The following is a 22,542-nucleotide window of genomic DNA, read 5'->3' on the forward strand; positions in this document are numbered from 1 at the left end:
AATATTAATTTTGAAAAAAGAACCGAATTGAAACCCCTCTCTCCCCTTTATCTTATCCATCTCTCATTCTCACTCCTTGGTTTGCAGAACAGGGGTAAGTAACATAGCATAACAGACATGGCTGTTTCTCTGTCGGTGAACCGTCCTCTCCTTCGTCTTCACCACAAGCATCCACCTTTACCGGTGGNCATCNCTCCCCAACTCCATTTCCACTGTCANCCCAAGCTCGCCGGAATTCGATGCTCCTCCTCGCCCTCCCATTTTACNGACAAAACCCTCATTTCCATCAAACCTAACACTTCCCACATCAACGACAACCCCCTCGCTTGTCGCTTCCACGCTTCCCAGTTTGGAGGTACGCTCTTTCTCTTTCTCTTTCTCCTTCATTTTTATTGACCCTTCTCCATAACATGCTTCTTCCATCTCTCTTCTGATTTCAACATCGCAACCCTNACCTAACTATTTACTTACTCAATTCTCGTGTTTGCGCCTACATCAAATATTAGCCCCAATTTATTGTATTACATTGTAATGTGNCTTCTTCTCACCATCTATATCCTGCATTTAGATATGTTACAGTCAGAAGGGTATCAAACGGACCTTTTTCTTCACATTGTGTGTCCTTCTTTCATCTTGTTTCCAGGGGTAAAATTCAGTAATCAGTATTGTATTGTGAATACCCAATTTCACATTATGAATGTTATTTGTCAACATGGTTTTATTCAGTAATCAGTGTTGTGTCGTCAATTCCCAATTCCTATGGCTGCTTAATGATTTGAGAGTTCTACAAGTTTTAACCTTTGCATTAGTTATACAAGGTGCACGTCAACCTTATCTATCATCTGGTGCATTCCAACGCCAATCGGATGCCTTTGCCTCTCATTCACTTCTTGAGACTATTTTTCAACTGTAGTATAAACTTAGTGGCGATTCTTTAATTCTTGAAAGTTTACTGTCAAGTGTTTAGCTTTTTACATTTTACGGGTCTAGTTGTATCTCTAATATTCCATCATGTGTATCTTAATCTGGTGAGAGATGTGCAGCTTAGAAGGAATTGGGAAAAGATGTAATCGATATTTAAATTTAATGCTGGTGCAGGACAGGAGAGCAGCAAATCCGTGGAAGCGTACGCTATTGGGCGAAATATTCGCATGTCTGCTAATAAAGCTCGAAGAGTGATCGATCAGATTCGTGGACGAAAATANGATGAAACACTTATGATATTAGAACTAATGCCTTATCGAGCCTGTGAAGCCATTCTGAAGATAGTGTTTTCTGCTGGTGCAAATGCTACCAATAACCTGGGTTTAAGCAAGGGAAGTTTAGTTATCAGTAAAGCAGAGGTTAATGAAGGAAAAACAATGAAAAGGGTAAAACCTGTGGCTCGAGGGCGTGCTCATCCAATTAAAAAGCGCACTTGTCATATAACCATCACTGTAAAAGGCTCACCAAGTGAGTCCATCGTGGAAGCGAGCNCTGCATAATCCTTTTCGGACTAAATATATGTACGCCTTATGATGAGTTAGTTCCCTTTACCCTTTATATTTGATCAAAATTTCTGTATTTCGACATTATGTACTTCATTTATACCGTGTGACTTAAACCTTGTTCCGAGCACCGTCTCGAGACCTTCCTTTGGCCACTCTTGAGATTACTCTGCTTTTGTCCAGCCCTGTTTGACCTCCATTGCTACATGGGCGTGTTACCTAACCTTGAAAATGAAGTTTTGGTTTGGGCGATGTTGAGGGATAGAGAACTGTGAATTGGTTGCATTGTAGAAGAACTAGTGCATCTTACTACTATTATCAATAACAATGGACAGAATCCATATAACAATGAACAGAATCCATATATCATACACAAAGTACTAGTGATGGTTACTAATTTCAGAAATTCTTATATTGTGTAGGCTAATTTAATTTGAATGACTGGAAAAGTACTTAAGTGACAAAGAGTGAAAGTGAATGAATGCTTAGGGTTATAGTTTTCCTTATGCTCATAATTGTTTTCTTAATTTAGTTCCCAATAATGAACCCCTGATCTATTTTGTAAATACCAAATTTTCCTCCTTGATATATACTTTTAATTGTTTATCATGAAATTTAAATGTTTTTCTCAAATTCGTTTTCTCGTTGAAAACCTAATTCAAATAAATGATAAAGAGCATAAAGGAGGACTAATTTATCTAATTGGAAATTAGGCTTGACGGTTGGTCATACATTAATTCTAAATTTTATTGCCCCATAGTGATACAATGCCCTAATGAAAAATAAATTTAATTGAAATTGTTGGAAGTTCTACGATTAAATATAAAGTTAAATTGTAATATATAAATGGATATAAACTNTATTAATTTTGTGAATTTTTTAATATAATAGTAGAATATATTTATCTTATAAAGTTTTACTTTTTTCTTGANGTGGTTTATTGTACTTGAAAATTTTTCTCATTTCTTTTAATTTTAATCAAACTTTTCTAGTTAAGATAAAAACCGTTAGTTAATATTTTAAACAAGTTTAAATATTTCAATTAAAGATGAAGAAAGAAATTTTGATGGTAAAATTCTTGAAAAGAACTGATCCCTGATTGCATAACATTCGTATTAAGATCTTCTGAAGAAGGTTCAAATGAAAGACTAATTTGTGGACAGCAAGCTAGTGTGCCACCATCTTCAAATCATGGGTACAACGAAAAAGAATGGTTCAATTACGTGTTATACCAGTGCTAGTAAAATAAATGTTGAAGCTCTGAAAACAATGCTTCCATCATTCTCATCACGGAAACTAATAATACTTTTTATGTTTGATATTTTATATTTTTTATATTTATTGTAGATCAAATGTAATTACTTGATACTTAATTTTACACATATTAAAATCCTTAACCTAAATTTATGTTTGTTGGTTAGTTTAATAACAAATGGAAATTTATGTTTGTTATGTTTATAACAAACATAAACTTATGAAAAAACATAGGTAAATTTTGGAGTTTTTTATATGTATATTAGGTTTGTTCTGTACACCTCATACTCATATGTAAATAAATTTGTGTTTGACCTTTAATCATTAAACATGAAAAAAAAACATTTTTTATGTCGTTTACATATTAAACATAAATATTGACATCAAAGTTTTTATATTTATTGTCTATTCGTGATATATTGTTTGTGTTAGTAATGAAGACAGATTAAAATTGTGGTTTTGTATTTGGAGACCCCAACCTAACTCTTTAAAAAGATACAATTTCAATTTCAATAATAATAATAAAAAACTAAAACACTTATCTCAATAACAAATATTGAATATCATAAGAGAAAAAGACTTATAATCACTAATTAAGACAGTTACGTCCAAAACCTTCACAAACATAAAAAAAAAGTTGTTAATATAAATAAATAATAAAGAAAAAATTATATTAAAGAAATGCTAAAAAGAAAGAACACAATATCCTAATATAAACATATTTATGTCAAATGCTTCAAAAACTAACATAAATATCTAATTTTATATTAGACTCTAAAATCTTGATCATATAAAAAATTATACTATTTTTAAGAAAACGACCTTATAGTAACCATTTCTTATATTAATGTTGTCATCTATCACCTATAAAATACAAATATGTTGTTGATATATATTACTGAAAATGGTTTAGAACTCGCGGATCAATCCGGTCCAGGTTGAACTTGTGATGAGCTGGATTGACTCACCAACTTATCTAGTTTAATTTAATTATTTATTATTTTGTGTTTCAATATTATGGAGAATGGGGAGGTGGAGGGAGCAAGAGGTAGTGGTGGTGGAGGGAGCAACACCCCCGGGGTAGTCGGCTTGGATGATCGGCCTGATGGTTGGTCGGCTTGAGAAGAGTCGTTCGACCTGATAGTTGGTTGGCCTGGTGGTTGGTCAGCATGAGAAGAGTAGTTCGACCTGGATGGGTGGCTGGATGATGGACCTGGTAGTTGGTCGGCCTGATAAGAGTCGTTCGATTCACGGAGTTGAAAGGATCATACTACATGACCTTATAATAACATTTACACTATGTCACTTTTTACATTAATGTTGTCATCTATCACCTATAAAAGAAAACAATAAAATTTGTTAAAATATTTAAAAGATCAATGATTAATGTATTGTTTAGAATGTAATAAAATAATGCTGATGCCTTTTAATTTAACAAATTTCCCATAAAAAATAGAATTTGTTAAAATATTTAAAAAATCCACGATTACTTTATTGTTTAATGTGATAAAATAATGCGCATGCCTTTTAATTTAACAAATTTCCCATTACTTTAAACTTTGAAAAAAGGGTCAATGTACTATTGTTTTGAAAATTTTGAACGTGTTAAAGCATAAAAAGTTTAATTAACTAGATAGTTAAATGACAGAAACTATAATAACAATATGTAAATATATTTTTTTATTAAAATATCAAAATAAGCAAAAACGTTACACCGAGTTTAAAATGGAAGCATTGTTATGAACAACATCATGATTAGTATTAATTTGGCAGTTATTATTAACTTTAATTGCATTAAAAGACAACAATGAGTGAGTTAATCAATCGTTAACACTGAATGAAGAGAAAAAAAAAAAAAAAGACAAAAACCATGGGATCCTACATTGTCACAACAATGCACGAATAATATTTGTTGATTCCAAACGCTTCTACTTTACGATTCAGCTTTCACAGAGGCTGTTCTTCTTCTTATGCAACATTTCATAACACTTTAAAAAGTGTCACTATCTATGCTCCACTTTTTACAGCTGATTCATTCATCTCATTTTCTCCACACTATTTAAGTCACACATGTATCACTTATGTTTCTGANGAAGAGAACAAACAATAAAGAAGAGGTGTGAAGATTATATCGACATATTTGTCTGTCTATTTATCTTTTTATTTGTCTATTTATTTGTATGTGTTGTTTGCTCGATCAAACAATGACGATATGAAAGAACATGATGGTGGTGATGGTGAGTGTAGTGGTGATGAGGTGGTGATGGGAAATTCGGTGCTTCATAAGGTNGGAGGCTCCAAAGGTTGGATCAATAATCATGATGTCAACTACACTGAATGGTCTGCCCAAAACCATGTCTATGTTGGAGATTGGCTTTGTAAGTGCATGCATATATACTTCTTTATGTTTCTTACTTTGATTCCATGTTCTTCAAAAATGATAATAAGTTTCACCTTAGTTGTTCTATCTTATTTTTTTTCTCTAAACCAAAATCATGATTTGTTTCTCTTTAGATTTTCCTCNCAATAGAATTTTGAGATCGATCAATTTTCTTATATAAAGTCATAATATTTAGAAACATGTATATTTTTAAAATGATTACGTGAGTCAGGGAAGATTATTAATCAAAATCACATATATGAAAAAAAATCATTAGATTATTCTAAAACATTATGCTATTTTTTTTTCTTATTTCACAAGTTAAATATGATATAATTTTGTTGGATCTTCTAATATTTATAAAAGTTATGTGGTATTTCGTGATGAAAAATACCTTATTATTTGGCGAGTTGGAGTATTGGACAAGAATTCCACTTATACTTGCAAAAGAGGGATTAAAAAGAAAGCATAGCACTTTTTTTATCCTTTAGTTAAATTTAGAAACCTTGCCATAATTAAGTGGCAATTAAACGTGTTAATTGATTCTTGAGGTAAAAATACAATAAAATATTTGGATATTTGGAACAGATTAACCGTAAGTAATACTATTGAAAGTAAATATAGGTATTGGTAAAAAGAAGTTAAAGGCATAGTCAAGAGGAGCATAAGATCACATTANAAAAGAAAAAGAAAAAGAATCTTCCTTTCAAAATGTTGAGAATGGAGCTTTAACATAAGTTTGTATATATATGTAGTATTGTTGTTTGATTTGGCAAATAGCAAAAATAATACAAGATCATACCATTATATGACATGTGAATGGACTGAAATACAGCATGTTAATTGGTTTTTTAATTTAATTTCTTTCAGCATAGGTAAAGTGAATACATTTAAATATATGTTTTTTGGGTATAATTTGTTTTTGTATCTCATAAATTTAAAATTTGTTTTTTCATCTATATAATTAAAAAATGTTCCTTTTAGTTCGAGTTCCAAATATATAACTATAATTAATTTAACCTAATAACTATAAATTAATTTAACTTTTCATTTTGCATTCTCATCAAACTTTTTTCGGAATGGATTGAATGATTTTTTTTATTACAGTTTTAGTTAATTTTTATGTATTCGAATAAAGAAAAAATATATAAAAAAAATTGTTAAAAATTAAACAAAATTAACTAAAAAAATATAAGTGAATTCATTCTCAAACTTTTCACACTTATTTTTCCTTTTGAGTTTTTGAGTACCAAATTTAACTCAAAAGTATCCTTTATTAAATTTTGGTAACTGTAGAAGACATTTAGGCATGGGAGATATTATTATTATTTTTTAAATCACATCTAATAAAAAGATAATTTTTAATATGAAAATTAAAGACAGATTTAACTCAAATTAAGGTTGTGATTTTTTTAATTTTCATTCTATTTATCTTTAGAGTATGCATCTAGCTAGCTCCCTTAAAATTTGGATTAGCTAATGGTTTGTTTTTTTGTCTATTGTACTTGATATTCTGTAATGTATTATTCTCTTTTAAATATCAAAACTAGAAATTCGGATTATTTTGTTATTTTTTTTAGTGTTTCTCTGCTATACTTTTAGAAAAATATCAAAATTAGAAATTTGGATTATTTTTATAATTTTTTTAGTGTTATTTCTCTGCTATACTATTTAAAAATATAAAAACTTTAACACATTAAAATCAGTGTAGTTTCGAATCTTACAACACATAAAATTTAGCATCGACTTGTCATCCTAAACTTGTTGAACATCGTGTTAGTATTCGTAAGAGTAAGTAAAATTATAAAATGGAACATCATCACTATGATAATTATGAACTAATTAAATATAGCTTAAAAGATAAAGTATACCAAACTTATGCTTTTTTTAAAGACAGGAGATTCAGATAAATATTATTATATTTACATATAGTTAGTATTAAATAAATTTTTAAGTTTAATTTAATTTTATAAAAATAATTAATAAAATGATATTTGTATTTCATTTATATATTTTGAATTAATTTTATTTATAATTTGTGTGACATTTTCAACGAGTAATTTTCTTTTATTTATCCACCAATGCATGATATACTTGATTTTGTTCTTACATATATCTGCTGATGGTAATGAATTTGATATGAAGTGTTCACGTTTGACAAAAGATACTTCAATGTTATGGAGGTGAACAAGACAAGATAAGAGAATTGTATAGACAGAGACTTCATAAGCAACGTGACATGAGGTGGTCGTGTGGGTAAAGGGCAAATGGGTCAAGTGGCAGAAAATGCTGATAACAAAGAAACCGTTAGAAAGGGAAAACGCTTCTTTAACACCAAACTTTTGACACTCTTTTGACATTGTCATGTGTCGTCTCTCAATTGGCCAATTTTGAAAAGAAAGAAATGAGGTTTTAATAATCAGGCAGGGACATATTTGGAAAGTGGAAAAAAATGAAATTTCATTTCACGCTTTCTTTCATTCACACCCTTTCGTTCATTCGCTCTTCACTCTCATATCACTCTTTCTCGTTCTCTCATCGCATTCTCTCTCTCGTTCTCTGAGTTCTTTGTCTCTTTCATTTGCCTGAGCATTGTTGTGGGTCTCTTTCATCCTTTTTTTGTTCGTCTCTTTGGCATTCACCATTGTTGCTCGTTGAAGGTTGATGATTTTATAAGGTTGGGGCTTTTCGAAGGTTGAGACTTTTCAAAGGTTGGAACTTTTCGAAGGTTCGGGCTTTTCGTCTTCCCACACTGTCTTTCTCGTACTCCATGACCGAATAAAGGTTTTGAAGGTTGTGGCTTTTGACATTGACCAAGTAAAGAAATGTGTATGGGACTAGATCCTCAACAACATTAGAAGAATGGAAGCACGACAGAACTTTGGATTGTTATAGGATTTGTTTTATTTGTAGAGTTTTTCTTTGTATGTAGACAAAGATGGATTTTTGTCTTTGTAAGAAACAATGTTATTTATGTTAAGATTGTTATTGCAATATAATGTTAGCTTTCATGGATTGTCCAAACATGACTTGCTAGTCTCTGCTCACACTTAAACACTAAAAATAAGTTTCAACCATGGTATAAATGTCAAAAAATTTGAAAGGTCTTTGAGCCTATACCAAACTAACTTGCCCAAATGAAAAAATTTAGACTAACTTGTTCCAGACCTTGAAGGACTTCAACTAACTTGTTCAAATGAAAAAAAAATTGTTTCTTATCTCGAACATGGGGTGTCCAAACTTGATTTCCCACACTAAAATCACACTTAAACAACAAAATCACACAAACCGTTGCGTTTATGCAAAAAATACAAATATTTAGACTATGGTCCCCTAGGTTACCAGAACTGGCTCTTGCAGTACAACTTTCTGTACAAATATGGGATTTTGTTCGTGTAATCGTTTACCAAGGTCTTGTAAATTATTACAACTTTATTTTTTGCTCCAGACCTTGCAAAACTTCAACTAACTTGTTCAAATGAAAAAAAAAATGGTTTCTTATCTCGAACATGGAGTGCCCAAACTTGATTTCCCACACTAAAATCACACTTAAACAACAAAATCACACAAAAACCATTGTGATTATGCAAAAAATACAAAAAATTAGACTATGGTCCCCTAGGTTACCAGAACTGGAGTACAACTTTCTGTACAAATCCAGGATTTTGTTCGTGTAATCGTTTACCAAGGTCTTGTAAACGATTACAACTTTGTATTTTGCTTTAGACCTTGCAAAACTTAAACTAACTTGTTTAAATGAAAAAATTGTTTCTTATCTCGAACATGGGGTGCTTAAACTCGATTTCCCACACTAAAATCACACTTAAACAACAAAATTACACAAAAACCATTGCATTTATGCAAAAAATACAAAAATTTAGACTATGGTCCCCTAGGTTACCAGAACTAGCTCCTGTAATACAACTTTTTGTACAAATCCAGGGTTTCGTTCGTGTAATCGTTTACCAAGGTCTTGTAAACGATTACAACTATGGTATGGAGCAAGAAAAATATCAAAAAATGTTTTAAAGGTTTAAGCACGTGTTTGATCGCTCGCATCGTCCTTGTGCTAAAATTTTTTCTTCTTTTATAAAAAAAAATATCAAAAAATGTTTTCAAGGTTTAAGCACATGTGTGATCATTCGCATTGTCCTTGTGCTAAAACCTTTTCTTCTCTTTTCTAAAAAATAATAAATAAAAATGTTTTAAATGTTTAAGCACTTCGCATCGTCCTTGTGCTAAAACCTTTTCTTCATTTTTTCTAAAAAATGATAAAATAAAAATGTTTTAAAGGTTTAAGCACATGTGTGATGCTCGCATTGTCCTTGTACTAAAAACTTTTTCTCTTTCTTTTATAAAAAATACCAAAAATATCTTTTAAAGGTTAAACACATGTGTGTTCTCTCACATCGTCTTTGTGCTAAAAACCTTTTCTCTTTCATTTATAAAAATACCAAAAATATGTTATCACTTGCATCGTCCTTGTGCTATATACTCACTCGACCTAGTATTCATTACCTTCTTCTTTTTCAAAAAATATCAAAAATATAAAATCTTCAAAAATTAAATGTCAACACCCAATTTCGTTCGGATGACTAAATAATATATGTTTTTTTTTTTACTTTATTTTATTTTATCTTATTTTATGTCTTTTTGTATTTTAATCTTGGTTTTATTTCGTTTTATGTTATTTAATTTTATTTTTATATTAGTTTTTATTTTAATTCTATTTTTATTTTATTTTACTTTTTATTATTTAGAGTTATTTCATTATCCTTTCATTATATGTTAGTTTATTTTGTTTAGTTTTATCTTCTTTTTATGTTAAACGTTAACAAAAAAAAAAAATCTAAAAAAGGGAAAAAAGAAAAAAAAAAACAGAAAAAGGAATAGCAGATTCTCAGACTATGCAAGCGCGTATTGAGCTACAACATGTCACACCAGGCTATCCCTCCTGCAACAGTGTAACATTATCAGTGCTTGCATTCCAGCAAGCAATGCTTAAAGTATCCCTTACAATACCAGTACGAAAAAGGCCTTCGTTGCTCTTGCTCAAAATTCCTATGCAAAGCTGTCACACGTCAAATGGGGAAAGTATATCTGATTCGTTTTTTGTCAATTGATCTCATTGAAACATAAAAATTGAAAAAGACAAGGATGAAATCCCAAGAAAGAGGATATGCTCTGATCTTCCTGGAGGCAGTGCGGCGACAGGGAGGAGCGTCTGGTGGGTATCAAGTTGCTTCAATATCTTTTGGAAAAAAAGGGAAGAAGGAGAAGGTTCCTGGGGCTAACGGAGGCAACACCATCCTCCCTCACACACACACGACTCTCAATCCATCATTCACTCTCTGCTCTACTCACTCAACGGAGACTCCTTCCCTTTGGCTCGAGACTTTCTTTGCTTCTCTCACCCGTGACCACTCCAACCATTTTTCCCTTTCACTCCCAATTCTTCACCTCCAATGAATCCATGATTCACCATCACAACAAGAGCACAAGATCACAACCACTAGCGGGGAGGGCTTCCTGTGAGGTTCAGCGAAAAAGCACACGATATTACAATAGAGCAGAAGACCTCACTTTGGTTGCCATCCTTGAACCTCCCATTGTTCAATCCAAGAGAGCAAAGGGGGCAAGAACCAAAAGAAAAAGTATTGAAGCTGCGAAGGTAAGTCTTCCTATACCTAAGCTCTTTGGTCATGCTCGTCTGTATGCTCATGTATATGCTTTCCTTGGAGATGAATGAGTGATGTTTAATCAATATATATATAGTTGTGTTGTTTTCTTGGTGACATCCTCTGTTAATCAGAACTTCATCCAAAATATGTAGCTTCTTCATCTAATATGGTTAATACTAGAACATGGTTACACTTCCCTAACATCACACTTCGTACCCATTTACTCACACCCAGAAAACATTTTGAAAAAGTCATAAAGAGAGAGTTCTAAAGTTCATGCTCAAGCAGAAACAGAAGCATTTTCATATTAGTTCTCATATCAAAATAGGAAACAGAGGTAGTTCTTTCTCTCTAGCCGACCATACCTTCTAGATCATCTTTCACCTATATCAAACAAACAGACCAAATCACAAGTCTCATGCCATTTTATTCGAAGTTTGTCCTCTCGAGTAAACCACCACCATTCATCTTTTTGGAGTGATCATCAATCATTTTCCTCAATCTCCAGTTTCGCTTTGAATCATTGATAGCCGACGGGCTGCATTTCATGGCTGCTACCACACCAGCTGCACTCCATTGTTTTATCTAAACCTGCAAAGGGAAACAGTACAGAAACCCCCACACCCTAGATCACCCTAGATCGCAAACCCCCAAATAGTGATCCACGGGAACTCCTCTCGGTTTCAATGCGCCACCACCACCATACATGGTCCTAGGCAAAAGAAGAAAACAGAGAACAGAACATGTTGCAAACCAAAATCTGGCTAGCTTGGACTTTGAACGAAATTGGCGCAATTGCAATAGCTGACTATCGTCTCCGATTCGCGCATCGAAGAAGAAGAAGGACGACTAGCGCAAGAGTTTTGATGAAGGACGGTGTCGCCGGCGATGATGCGACGACGAGCCTCGACGGCGGTGTAGGGTGGCGGCGCGGTGGCTGGCTTTGGTTGGAGAGGTGAGTGCGGCGCACGAAAAGGGGAGAGCTGCCTCGGGCTAGCGTTTCCTTCGTTGACGACGTCACCGGTGTGGTTTTGGCCAGCCATGGGGACGTGCGACCGGGGTGGAGGCTAGGCGGCTCGCGAACTGACGGCGAAGAGGGACACCTCTAAGTTTGCCGGCAGAGTGAGGGAGAGACTTTAGGTCTCTTGCCTGAGTGAGAAGTGTCGAAATGAGAAAGGAATATGGAACCCCTATGGGTTTCTGAACTTGGGGTGAGACTCCTGGGCCGCTGGGCGAAACCCAACAACAAAAAATAATAAACTTTTTTTTACCAACACTGTTTCCACTAAGTCGTACCACATCTCCTTCCGGCTTAAGCCCATTCGACCTAGAAAACTTTTTCTCTGTGCACCACGTTTTATTATAATTTCACACCATCCTTTTTCTTCCGGCTCAAGCCTTGTCAAAAATCAAAAAGAAACAACTTTTCTGCACCCCTTTGTTCATATTTCGCACTCCCATTCCCTTTGGGCTTCAGCCCATCTTTTCTACACAAAATCTCTTCTTCCTTCCACACCCTATCCTCGCTTCACACCCCTTTTTCTTATTTAAGCACTACCACCCCTTTTACTTATTATTTTTTTTTTCTTATTATTATTTTTATTTTATCATTTAACTTTTAGTTTGTTTATTTTTACTTTTTATTTTATTTACTTATTTACCCATTTATTTTATTTCTATTTTTCTATTCTCTATTTTATTTAGTTATTTACCTATTTATTTTATTTTATCTATTTTTAAATAAATATTAAAATTAGCAAAAATTATTTCAAAGGGTTTGAACGCACGTGCGACCATTCTGTCGGCCTTGTGCTGAAAACCTTTTTCTTCTTCTTTCAAAAAATCAACCAAAATTTATTTTAAAAGGTTTAAGCACACGTGCGACCATTTCGTCGGTCTTGTGCTGAAAACCTTTTTCTTCTTCTTTCAAAAATTAATAAAAATTATTTTAAAAGGTTTAAGCACACATGCGACTGTTCGCGTAAGCTTTGTGCTAAAACCTTTCCCTTTTTTTATAAAAACATCAAAACAAAAAAACATCCTTGTCTAACCAACGAACAATCTTTCAGCTAGAACTACATAACCCTAATTTCTCAGTCTAATTGAGAATACGTAGGAGCAAGGTCAACCCTTGTCGGGCACAAAAAAATAAAAATAAAATATTTTGTTTTCTTTAAAGTTTTATCTTTTTAGGGGAAATTAAACATTTTGCAATCTGTTAATACCCAATTTCGTCCGGATTATCTTTCTAATATTTTTGTCATCACATATTTAACCCTTTTATTATTCATTCACCTATTTTCTTTTTTGTTTATTTTTATCACCTTCTTACTTATTTTTGTTTTATGGTAGTTATTTTATTTTACTCTTTCTTTTCAATGCTTATTTTCCTTTAGTTTTTATTTTTTATTTTATCCTATTCTCTTTTTATTTCATTTTTGTTTTTCCCTTTACAATTTTTAATTTTCGTTTTTTTTTAGTTTTATCTTTCTTATATTTTATCTTGTTTAAAAAAAAAAATAATAATAATAAATAAAAAAAATAAAAAATAAATAAAAAGAAAAGAAAAAAAGCCATGTGTGCAAAACGACAAGGAGAACGGTTTTTTTGTTCAGAGGAGACCAAGTGGTTTGTGGGGGAACATGGCAGAGAGGTTTTGGGAATTTGGCAGAGCAGAGAGCAAGAGAGCAAATCGTTACTGAAAAAGTGGCAGGCGGAGGTGGCCAAAAGAGAGCAACAAAACATCAGAGAGGGATCATTGTTACGAACACAAGCAAAGAAAACCGAGTTACCGAGGACAGTGTTATCGTGAGCATTCATTCTACAAAGGAGAATAGGAGCTCCGAGAGCAATTGGTGGAACTGCACTAGGAAGGATAAGGAGACCCATCGGAGCTGCAAGGTTGACGGTAACAGCTGAGTCTTCAAGAGGTGAGTGATCCATCCTTACACATGAGTCTCTTTGTTATTTACTGTTGCATTGCTACTCTGAATGTCATCAAGCATCTTTCCCATTGTATATGACTAAGACTTGAATCCTTCCCCNTCATCGTTCCTTATCATACTCTGCCGTGTTCACTCTTCACTCACGGAGCCAATAACCGAGCCAAATAACAACACCCTATTGCATCACACTTCTCTTGGCCATAGCGTAACCACCGCTCCTCCCCCTCCATTCCCAACGTCCACGACCAAGCTCAAACACACAACACCAAAAAAACACACGCAGGGTTGATCCTTCCCCTCACACCATCATCCCTCAACCTGCATTATACAAAAACNACGGAAAGCCAAGCCAATCACAAAACCAGTATCACCAGTATCACTAGTATCACTTTCCATTGGTACCATCATCCTCACAGATTCCAGAAACCACATACAATAAAAAGAGAGAATGTAAGGGAGAGGAAAACAGAGTAACAGCTGGTCTCACAAGTTCAAACTCACACNCGCACAATACAATGTCGGGAACCCAACACACTTCGGCAAGCATAGTAGGAATTTCCAAATCATCGCGAACACCCCTATCCCCACCGGAAACCAAGTCAAAGGTTGAGAAAGGTGAGGCCTCTTCTCTGGTGTGCGTGAGGTTGAGGTGTTGAGATCCGAGAGAGAAGTTGGGNACGGCGCCGGGGCTGACTTCGATTCCTGCGGTTTTGGTCGTCGCCGGTGAGGCCAGGTAGAGGTTGCTATGCCGGTGGCCGGTCGGGATGAATCGCGAAGGGGAGCGATTGTTCCTCTTTCTGCTGGCNCGAAGAAGACGCGTGAGGGCGGTGATCGTGGCAGCCCTGACGCTAGGAGGATGGATGTTGCGGTACGGTGGCTGTCGAGGCGGAGGCGCGGTGACCGTTTCCGGCAGTTGCCGGCGTCGCTAAAAGGGGGAAAACCCCACCCCTGGGACGAGTCGCGAAGAGGAAGGGAGAGGGAGGCCGGCGATAAGGTCGCTGACCGGACATTGGCGAGTGCGTCAGCGTCGCCGTGGCTGATCGACGGGAACAGCGGTGCGGTGGCTGTCGGAGAGGCATCGGCCGGTGGTGATGGGAGGTTGCGTGAATGGTAGAGTGGGAGGCCTCTAGGGTTTTTTGGGAGGGAGATGTTTAGCCTCTTAGGTTAGGTTCTGGGCGTTTGAAATGAGAGGCAATTTGGGAGACCCCTTAGGGTTTCTGAAGTTGGGGAGGGCTTTGNGCCCTTGGGCCAAGCCCGAAGGCCAGCAGTTCACTTCTGCACCCCCCATGGCTACTAATTGGCGCCATTGNATAATGGGTTTGAGCTCATTCATTCTCTGTACCCCCTTTGCTTCCATCCGCAACCCCCATCCCTTTGGGTTCGAGCCCATTCTGCCAACAAAAAAAAAACGTTTCTGCACCCCCTGTTTCCACTTAGTCGCGCCTCTTTNCACATGGGCTTAGACCCAGTGTGCTATTAAACTAAAATTAGATCTGCACCCCTGTTTTATTCATTTCCACCCTTTTTCTACTTGGGCTTAGGCCCAATCTGTTATTAGAGCTAAATTGGTTTAAGCACTCCTTTTTTTTTTTATTTAAGTACCTCCCCATCCTTTCTTATTAGTTTATTTCTATCTATTTTATCTATTAATTTTTTATTTTGTTTTCTTTATTTATTTTTATTTGTCTTTTTCTTTCTTTTTTTTCTTTTGCCTCCATTAAAATATATTCATTTACCCTTTTTTTTTTAAATATACTTTTATAAAAATTAAAAAAAAATTAAAAAATATATTTAAAGGGGTCTAGCACATGTGTGATCGTACGCATCGTCCTTGCGCTAGAAAACCCTTTTCTTTTCTAAATAAAAAAATTAAAAATACCAAAAATATATTTTAAGGATTCTAGCGCATGTGTGATCGCACGCATCGTCCTTGTGCTAGAAAACCCTTTTCTTTTCTATAAATAAAAATACCAAAAATATGTTTTAAGGGGTCTAGCACATGTGTGATCGTACGCATCGTTCTTGTGCTAGAAAACCTTTTCTTTTCTATAAATAAAAAATATATCTTAAGGATTCTAGCGCATGTGTGATCGCACGCATCGTCCTTGTGCTAGTAGACCTTTTCTTTTCTATAAATAAAAATTAAAAAATATATTTTAAGGACNCTAGCGCATGTGTGATCGCACGCATCGTCCTTGTGCTAGAAGACCTTTTCTTTTTCTTACACAAAAATTACAAAAATACCAAAACATCCCTTTTCAAACAAACAATCAACCCTTCACCAGAACTACGTAACCCTGATTTCTCAGTCTAACTGAGAATACGTAGGAGCAAGGTCAATCCTTGTCGGGCACAAAAAACACAAAAAAAATATTTTGTTTTCTTTAGTTTTATTTTTTAGGGGAAATTAAACATTTTGCAAATCATATTGAATTCGCGTATTTAATTAAAGGTACTGCCTTAGGGCAGGCGTTGTGGGGGTGCTAACACCTTCCCCACACGTAACCGACTCCCGAACCAGAATCTGGTTTCTTTTTTTTTCGTAGACCGCCTTATCCTTTTTTATGGTTTTTTCCATAGTTTTCCAGAATAAACTATGGTGGCGACTCCAAATCTCTTTTTTCCAAAAGACATTAATTTATTTTTGGATCGTCGTCCCGTCGCGATTTTCCGGTTGCGACACAATCCACATATTTATTCATGTATTTAATTAAAGGTACTGCCTTCGGGCAGGCGTTGTAGGGTGCTAATACCTTCCGTACACGTAATCGACTCCCGAACCCAATCTTTGGTTTTCATGGATTGTGCCTTTTCTTTATGGTTTTTTCCATAGTTTTCCATTTTCCATAGTTTTCCAGAATAAACTATGGTGGCGACTCCAAACTCTTTTTCGAAACTCATTTTCTTTTTGGATCATCGTCTCGCCGCGACATCCGGTTGCGACACTAAACATTCACAAACAAACAACTTTTCTACCATAACTACGTGATCCTTGATTCTCCATCCAAAGTGGACACACATAGGAGCAAGGTCAGTCCTTGTCAAGCTCGCTTCCCAAAAATCCAAATCTTTTCCAAATAAATTTTCTTACTAATTTCGCAAAGATATTTCTTTATAGTGTTTTTTTAGGATAATTAAACATTTCTTAAAACCACATCAAATTCGCGTATTTAATTAAAGGTACTGTTTTAGGGCAGGCGTCGTAGGGCGCTAACACCTTCCCTACACGTAACCGACTCCCGAAACTAGAATCTGGTTTTCACAGACCATGCCTTATCATTTTATGGTTTTTCCGTAGTTTTCCAGAATAAACTATGGTGGCGACTCCAAAATCTCTTTTCAAAATCGTTTTCTTTTTTGATCATCGTCCCGTCGCGACACCGGTTGTGACAACTATCTCTCAGGTGGAGGCTACTTTTTCCATGGCATGAAAGTTGCTATGCATGTTCAACAACTTCATGCAATGGCACCGACTTCATCCATGCCTGTCTCTGCTTCTCCTTTGCCCTCGCTCACGTCTTCCTACATTTGGATCATTCTCATTAATGTCGTTTATTATGTCAACTTCGTTTTCATGGATGATCTGTGTTTGCTGAGCTTTTCTTAGTATCATTTGCTATGCTTTAAAAAAAATGTCGTAGCTTGATGTCAATAAACACATTCCATAACAACCTCGTAGCTTGAGAGGATTTTAGGAAACAAGGAAACTCGGTTCTTTTGTATTAAAGAGGTTTATTGCAACAACATTGAGAGCGTTATGTAACATACATGCAAAGATTGAGGTCCAACATGAAAGGAAGAAGAAGAAGAAGAGTTATCGAGCGGCAAAGCTTGCTTTGCCAAACACAATGCATAAGGTCGAAGAAGAGAGTAAGTGAGAAGTAGAGCTGTCAAAGCGGGTCCCGGCCCAGCCCACCACGGGTTGGTCACTTAGTAACCCAACCCAACCCGACTCATTTATTAGCGAGCCAGAAAAATTCGAACCCGGTTCGACCAGCCACGGGTTGGTGGATAAATGGGTTGGCTCACTGACCCACTTAATTACAATTTTTTTAAATGATAAAAAATTACAAACTTTCTATAATTCAAATCTAAACAAATTTCATTCCCAAATCTCACTCCCAACATGGATGTTTAATTAATTTTGAACATAGGGAACTTAAATAATTTTTTAAAGCAAAAAATAATAATAAATATTTTTTTATAAAATTAAAATTAAATTATAATAAAATAAAATTAGGTAGGTGGGTTGGTAGGTCAACCCGGCCCACTACGGGTTCAACCTGCATGAGTCAGGTTTCAATGAACCGGGTTAAAATTGCACACATGAGACAGTTAGGACACAAACTGAATGTAGAAGATTTGGACAAGTCCAATTCTCACCTTTATTAAAATTGAATCAATTTTACACCCAGAAAAATATTTTAATGACCCTTTTTCAAGTTGTAGGGTGTTGTACGAATAAATTCTGCAAAAAAAAGGTAGATTTTATATTTTCCCATGTATTCTTAAGGAAAGAAACATACACACTATCAAAGCAAAGGATGATATCGGTTATACTGGGAGGAGGCGGAAAGAAAAAGTCCACTCTCATCTTGAGACAACGAAGAAAACTGTCATAAGACTCTAGACAATATGATAGGTTTCCGATAAAGAAACCTAATCAAGACGCTATAATCCTCACAAAACAGGAAAGCAATGAAAGGAAATAATCTGAATTCGTATTATTCACCAAAGAATAGTCTGTACAACATAGATTCAAAAGGCTTAACCCCTTTCTAGAGGACTATGCCAGTTGACCAAAACAACTGTCAAAATTTCCCCTCTAACCAACTACCTCCCCTATTTATACACACCCATTCCTGCTTATACTAACTGTAAGAGACAGTTAGTCTGTTATGGCTAAGTAACTATCTTCCTTCTCTCGTAAAATTTCCATCTCTTTTCATTCCCATCACAATATCATTTAAGTTTTCCAATATATAAAATTGTTCTAATCATATGAAAGGCATAATACACCAAGCATTTCCTAACACATTTACATTTTAACTTTAAGGGTGTTATGGTGATTATTCTAAGTTGAGGCTGTAATCTTTTACTACAGCTAAGAATCATGATCCAATTTATCCAACACGATTAATTGGTAACTCACATAAAGTATAAAAAAATATATTAACCATCATTTTCAGGATATAGACTAATATCTGTAACACAATGATCTAACTTTCTAATATCCCATAGCTTTAATGGGCTGAAATAAACCAATTCGTTAGTCAAACCAATCAATTTAGGTAAAACCACTTGAAAATCAAATGTTCAATTTCTCAACTAATCTATTCACTTCTGCAGCAGTTACTATGGAATTCTCGTCCTTGAGCCAAAGAATAGACGAAATTGGCCTACGCTTGCTCTGACAATTAAGAATTGTTAGAAAGTTTAGTTTGCAAGATACAAAGGAACCTAGATCCCTCAGAAACTAACACTTCTCGGTAGTGGAGGATGTGCATCTTTTACAATAGACGTTGCACTAACAATCAAATGATAACAAATTAATTTTAAATAAAATATAAAGTTCATTAAGGACCAATAACTAAACGATGAAGAAACCAATAATTTCATTAGTTTTTCAAATTAAAAAGAAAAGAGTCACTTACCGTAGGCCAACGTCTCCCCTACTATTGTTAGTAGTGGTAGAGGATGTCAAATCCCAAATACGGAAAGATCCGTCTACAGAACTAGAGACAAAACGGTTTGAAAGTTTGAAAAAAAATAATATTAACAACTAACAATTATATAAAAAAAATCCGTAGTTCAAGCATACGCAGTGAACATTGCCTGGATTGGTTGGATGAGAAGAGATAGAAGACGCATAATCAGTGTGCCCGACGAACCCTTTAAGACAGGTTTGTTGTTCAACATCCATTACTTGTATCTATAAACATACAAAAACTACAAATTAAATATTATATCCTTTACACAATGACAAAACTTTATTCAATTCTAACTCCATGCTAGGTGTCTTACTATTCGATCCCAGGAACCAGTGACAATTTTTCTATCATCTTTGATCCAACAAATATCAAATGTTTTCCTTATGCGGAACCAATTCGCATATCTTCTCTTTTACTGAATTAAAACAGAAAAAATTTTACAGGACCACAAAATTCTATCAGCTTCTATATTTTTGTCATCATATAATTTAAAACAAATAAAGAAGAAATAAGAAAAAATACTCGTATTTTCTCCAGAGTTTGAGGTATTAGGACGGTAAGTATTGAACAAGCTAACATGACCTTCTATTTTAGACATTGCAAGGATGTGTGCAAATTTCGTCTAAGACAAAATAAATAAGGAGCTCAATATTGTAAAATATTGCAGACAAATATAGAGTGAAAGTGGAAGGCGAGAGTACCTTGCCGAAGGAGATAGAGTTAGGACCGGATAATGTGTTGTTGTTGTGTACTAGTTCGACGCTTCCGGTTTCCTTAAATTCGGAGATGAATCTATCCAAACGCGGTGGTTTTCGAACTGCGGATAGAGAAAGAGAGCGGGAAAACGATGTGAGAGTTTTTTAGTGAAAATTGAGTTCGAGAGCGAACAACCTCAGAAGAGTTCTCTGCAGGCGATGTGAGTGTAGAAAGACTCAGAGCTTCGAGCGAGCACGAATCGTTGGTAGACTTTGGTTGGCGCCATGAATGTGTAATAGAATGATAGGGAACAACGAACTTCAATTCATTTTTGGAAATCTAAATAAAATAACGAATGATAGGGAACAACCTAACATTAATAACAAATGACACGGAACAACCCAACATTTAAATTTCCGAAAATGAATTCAAGTTCGTTGTTCCCTGTCATTCCGTTACACATTCATGGCGCCAACCAAAGTCTACCAACGATTCGTGCTCGTTCGAAGTTGAGTCTTTCTACACTCACATTGCCGGCAAAGAACTCTTCCTAGGTTATTCACTCTCGAACTCAATTTTCACTAAAAAACTCTCAGGTCATTTTTTCGCTCTCTTTCTCTGTCCGCAGTTCGAAAACCACCACGTATGGACAGATTCGTCTCCAAATTTAAGGAAACCGGAAGTGTTGAACTAGTGCACAACAACAACACATTATTCGCTCCCAGCTCTATCTCCTTCAACAAGGTACTCTCGCCTTCCACTTTCACTCTATATTTGTCTGTAATTTTCTACAATATTGAGCTCCTTATTTATTGTCTCAGATGAAATTTGCACACATCCTTGTTGTGTCTAAAATAGAAGATCATGTTAGCTTGTTCAATACTTATCATCCTAATACCTCAAACTCTGGAGAAAATACGAGTATTTTTTCTTATTTCTTCTTTATTTGTTTTAAATTATATGATGAAAAAAATATAGAAGCTGACAGAGTTTTGTGGTCCTGTAAAATTTTTTCTCTTTTAATCTAGTAAAAGAGAAGATATGCGAATTGGTTCCGCATAAGGAAAAGATTTTTGATATTTGTTGGATCAATGATGATAGAAAAATTGTCACTGGTTCATGGGATAGAATAGTAAGACACCTGACATGGAGTTAGAATTGAATAAAGTTTTGTCATTGTGTAAAGGATATAATATTTAATTTGTAGTTTTTGTATGTTTATAGATACAAGTAATGGATGTTGAACAACAAACCTGTCTTAAAGGGTTCGTTGGGCACACTTATTATGTGTCTTCTATCTCTCCTCATCCAACCAATCCAGGCAATGTTCATTGTGTATGCTTGAACTACGGATTTTTTTTTTATATATTTGTTAGCTGTTAATATTTTTTTTTTCAAACTTTTAAACCGTTGTCTCTAGTTCTGTAGACAGATCTTTCCGTATTTGGGATTTGACATCATCTACCCCTACTAACAATAGTAGGGGAGACGTTGGCCTACGGTAAGTGACTCTTTTCTTTTTAATTTGAAAAAGTAATGAAATTACTGGTTTCTTGATCGTTTAGTTATTGGTCCTTAAAGAACTTTATATTTTATTTAAAACTAATTTGTTATCATTTGATTGTTAGTGCAACGTCTATTGTAAAAGATGCACATCCTCCACTACTGAGAAGGGTTAGTTTCTGAGGGATCTAGGTTCCTTTGTATCTTGCAAACTAAACTTTTCTAACAATTCTTAATTGTCAGAGCAAGCGTAGGCCAATTTCGTCTATTCTTTCGCTCAAGGACGAGAATTCCATAGTAACTGCTGTCAAAGTGAATAGGTTAGTTGGGAAATTGAACATTTGATTTTCCAGTGTTTTTACTTGAATTGATTGGTTTGACTAACGGATTGGTTTATTTCAGCCCATTAAAGCTATGTGATATTAGAAAGTTAGATCATTGTGTTACAGATATTAGTCCATATCCTAAAAAGTTTGGTTAATATATTTTTTTATACTTTATGTGAGTTACCAATTAATTATGTTGGATAAATTGGATCATGATTCTTAAGTGTAGTAAAAGATTACAGCCTCAACTTAGAATAATCACCACAACACCCATAAAGTTAAAATGTAAATGTGGTAGGAAATGTTTGGTGTATTAATCCTTTCATGTCATTAGAACAATTTTCTATATTGGAAAACTTAAATGATATTGTGATGGGAATGAAAAGAGATGGAAAGTTTACGAGAGAAGGAAGAGAGTTACTTGGCCATAACAGTCTAACTGTCTATTACAATTAGTATAGGTAGGATTGAGTGTGTATAAATAGGGGAGGTAGTTGGTTAGAGGGAGGATTTTGATAGTTGTTTTGGTCAACGGGCATAGTCCCGTGGAAAGGGGTTA

General features: G+C 34.8%; 1 protein-coding gene across 1 annotated transcript; it reads left to right on the plus strand.

Annotated features, from left to right (window-relative positions):
- The first annotated feature begins 40 nt into the window (after positions 1–40).
- Positions 41–1,739, plus strand: LOC106776069 (50S ribosomal protein L22, chloroplastic-like). The gene is made up of 2 exons (XM_014663415.2): positions 41–355; positions 1,099–1,739. The coding sequence occupies exons 1-2, from the start codon at positions 118–120 to the stop codon at positions 1,482–1,484; spliced, it is 624 nt and encodes a 207-aa protein (XP_014518901.1). The 5' UTR covers positions 41–117; the 3' UTR covers positions 1,485–1,739.
- Positions 1,740–22,542: the final 20,803 nt, after the last annotated feature.

The sequence above is a fragment of the Vigna radiata genome, chromosome 1, assembly GCF_000741045.1.
Source record: "Vigna radiata var. radiata cultivar VC1973A chromosome 1, Vradiata_ver6, whole genome shotgun sequence".
NCBI classification, from domain to species: Eukaryota; Viridiplantae; Streptophyta; class Magnoliopsida; order Fabales; family Fabaceae; genus Vigna; species Vigna radiata.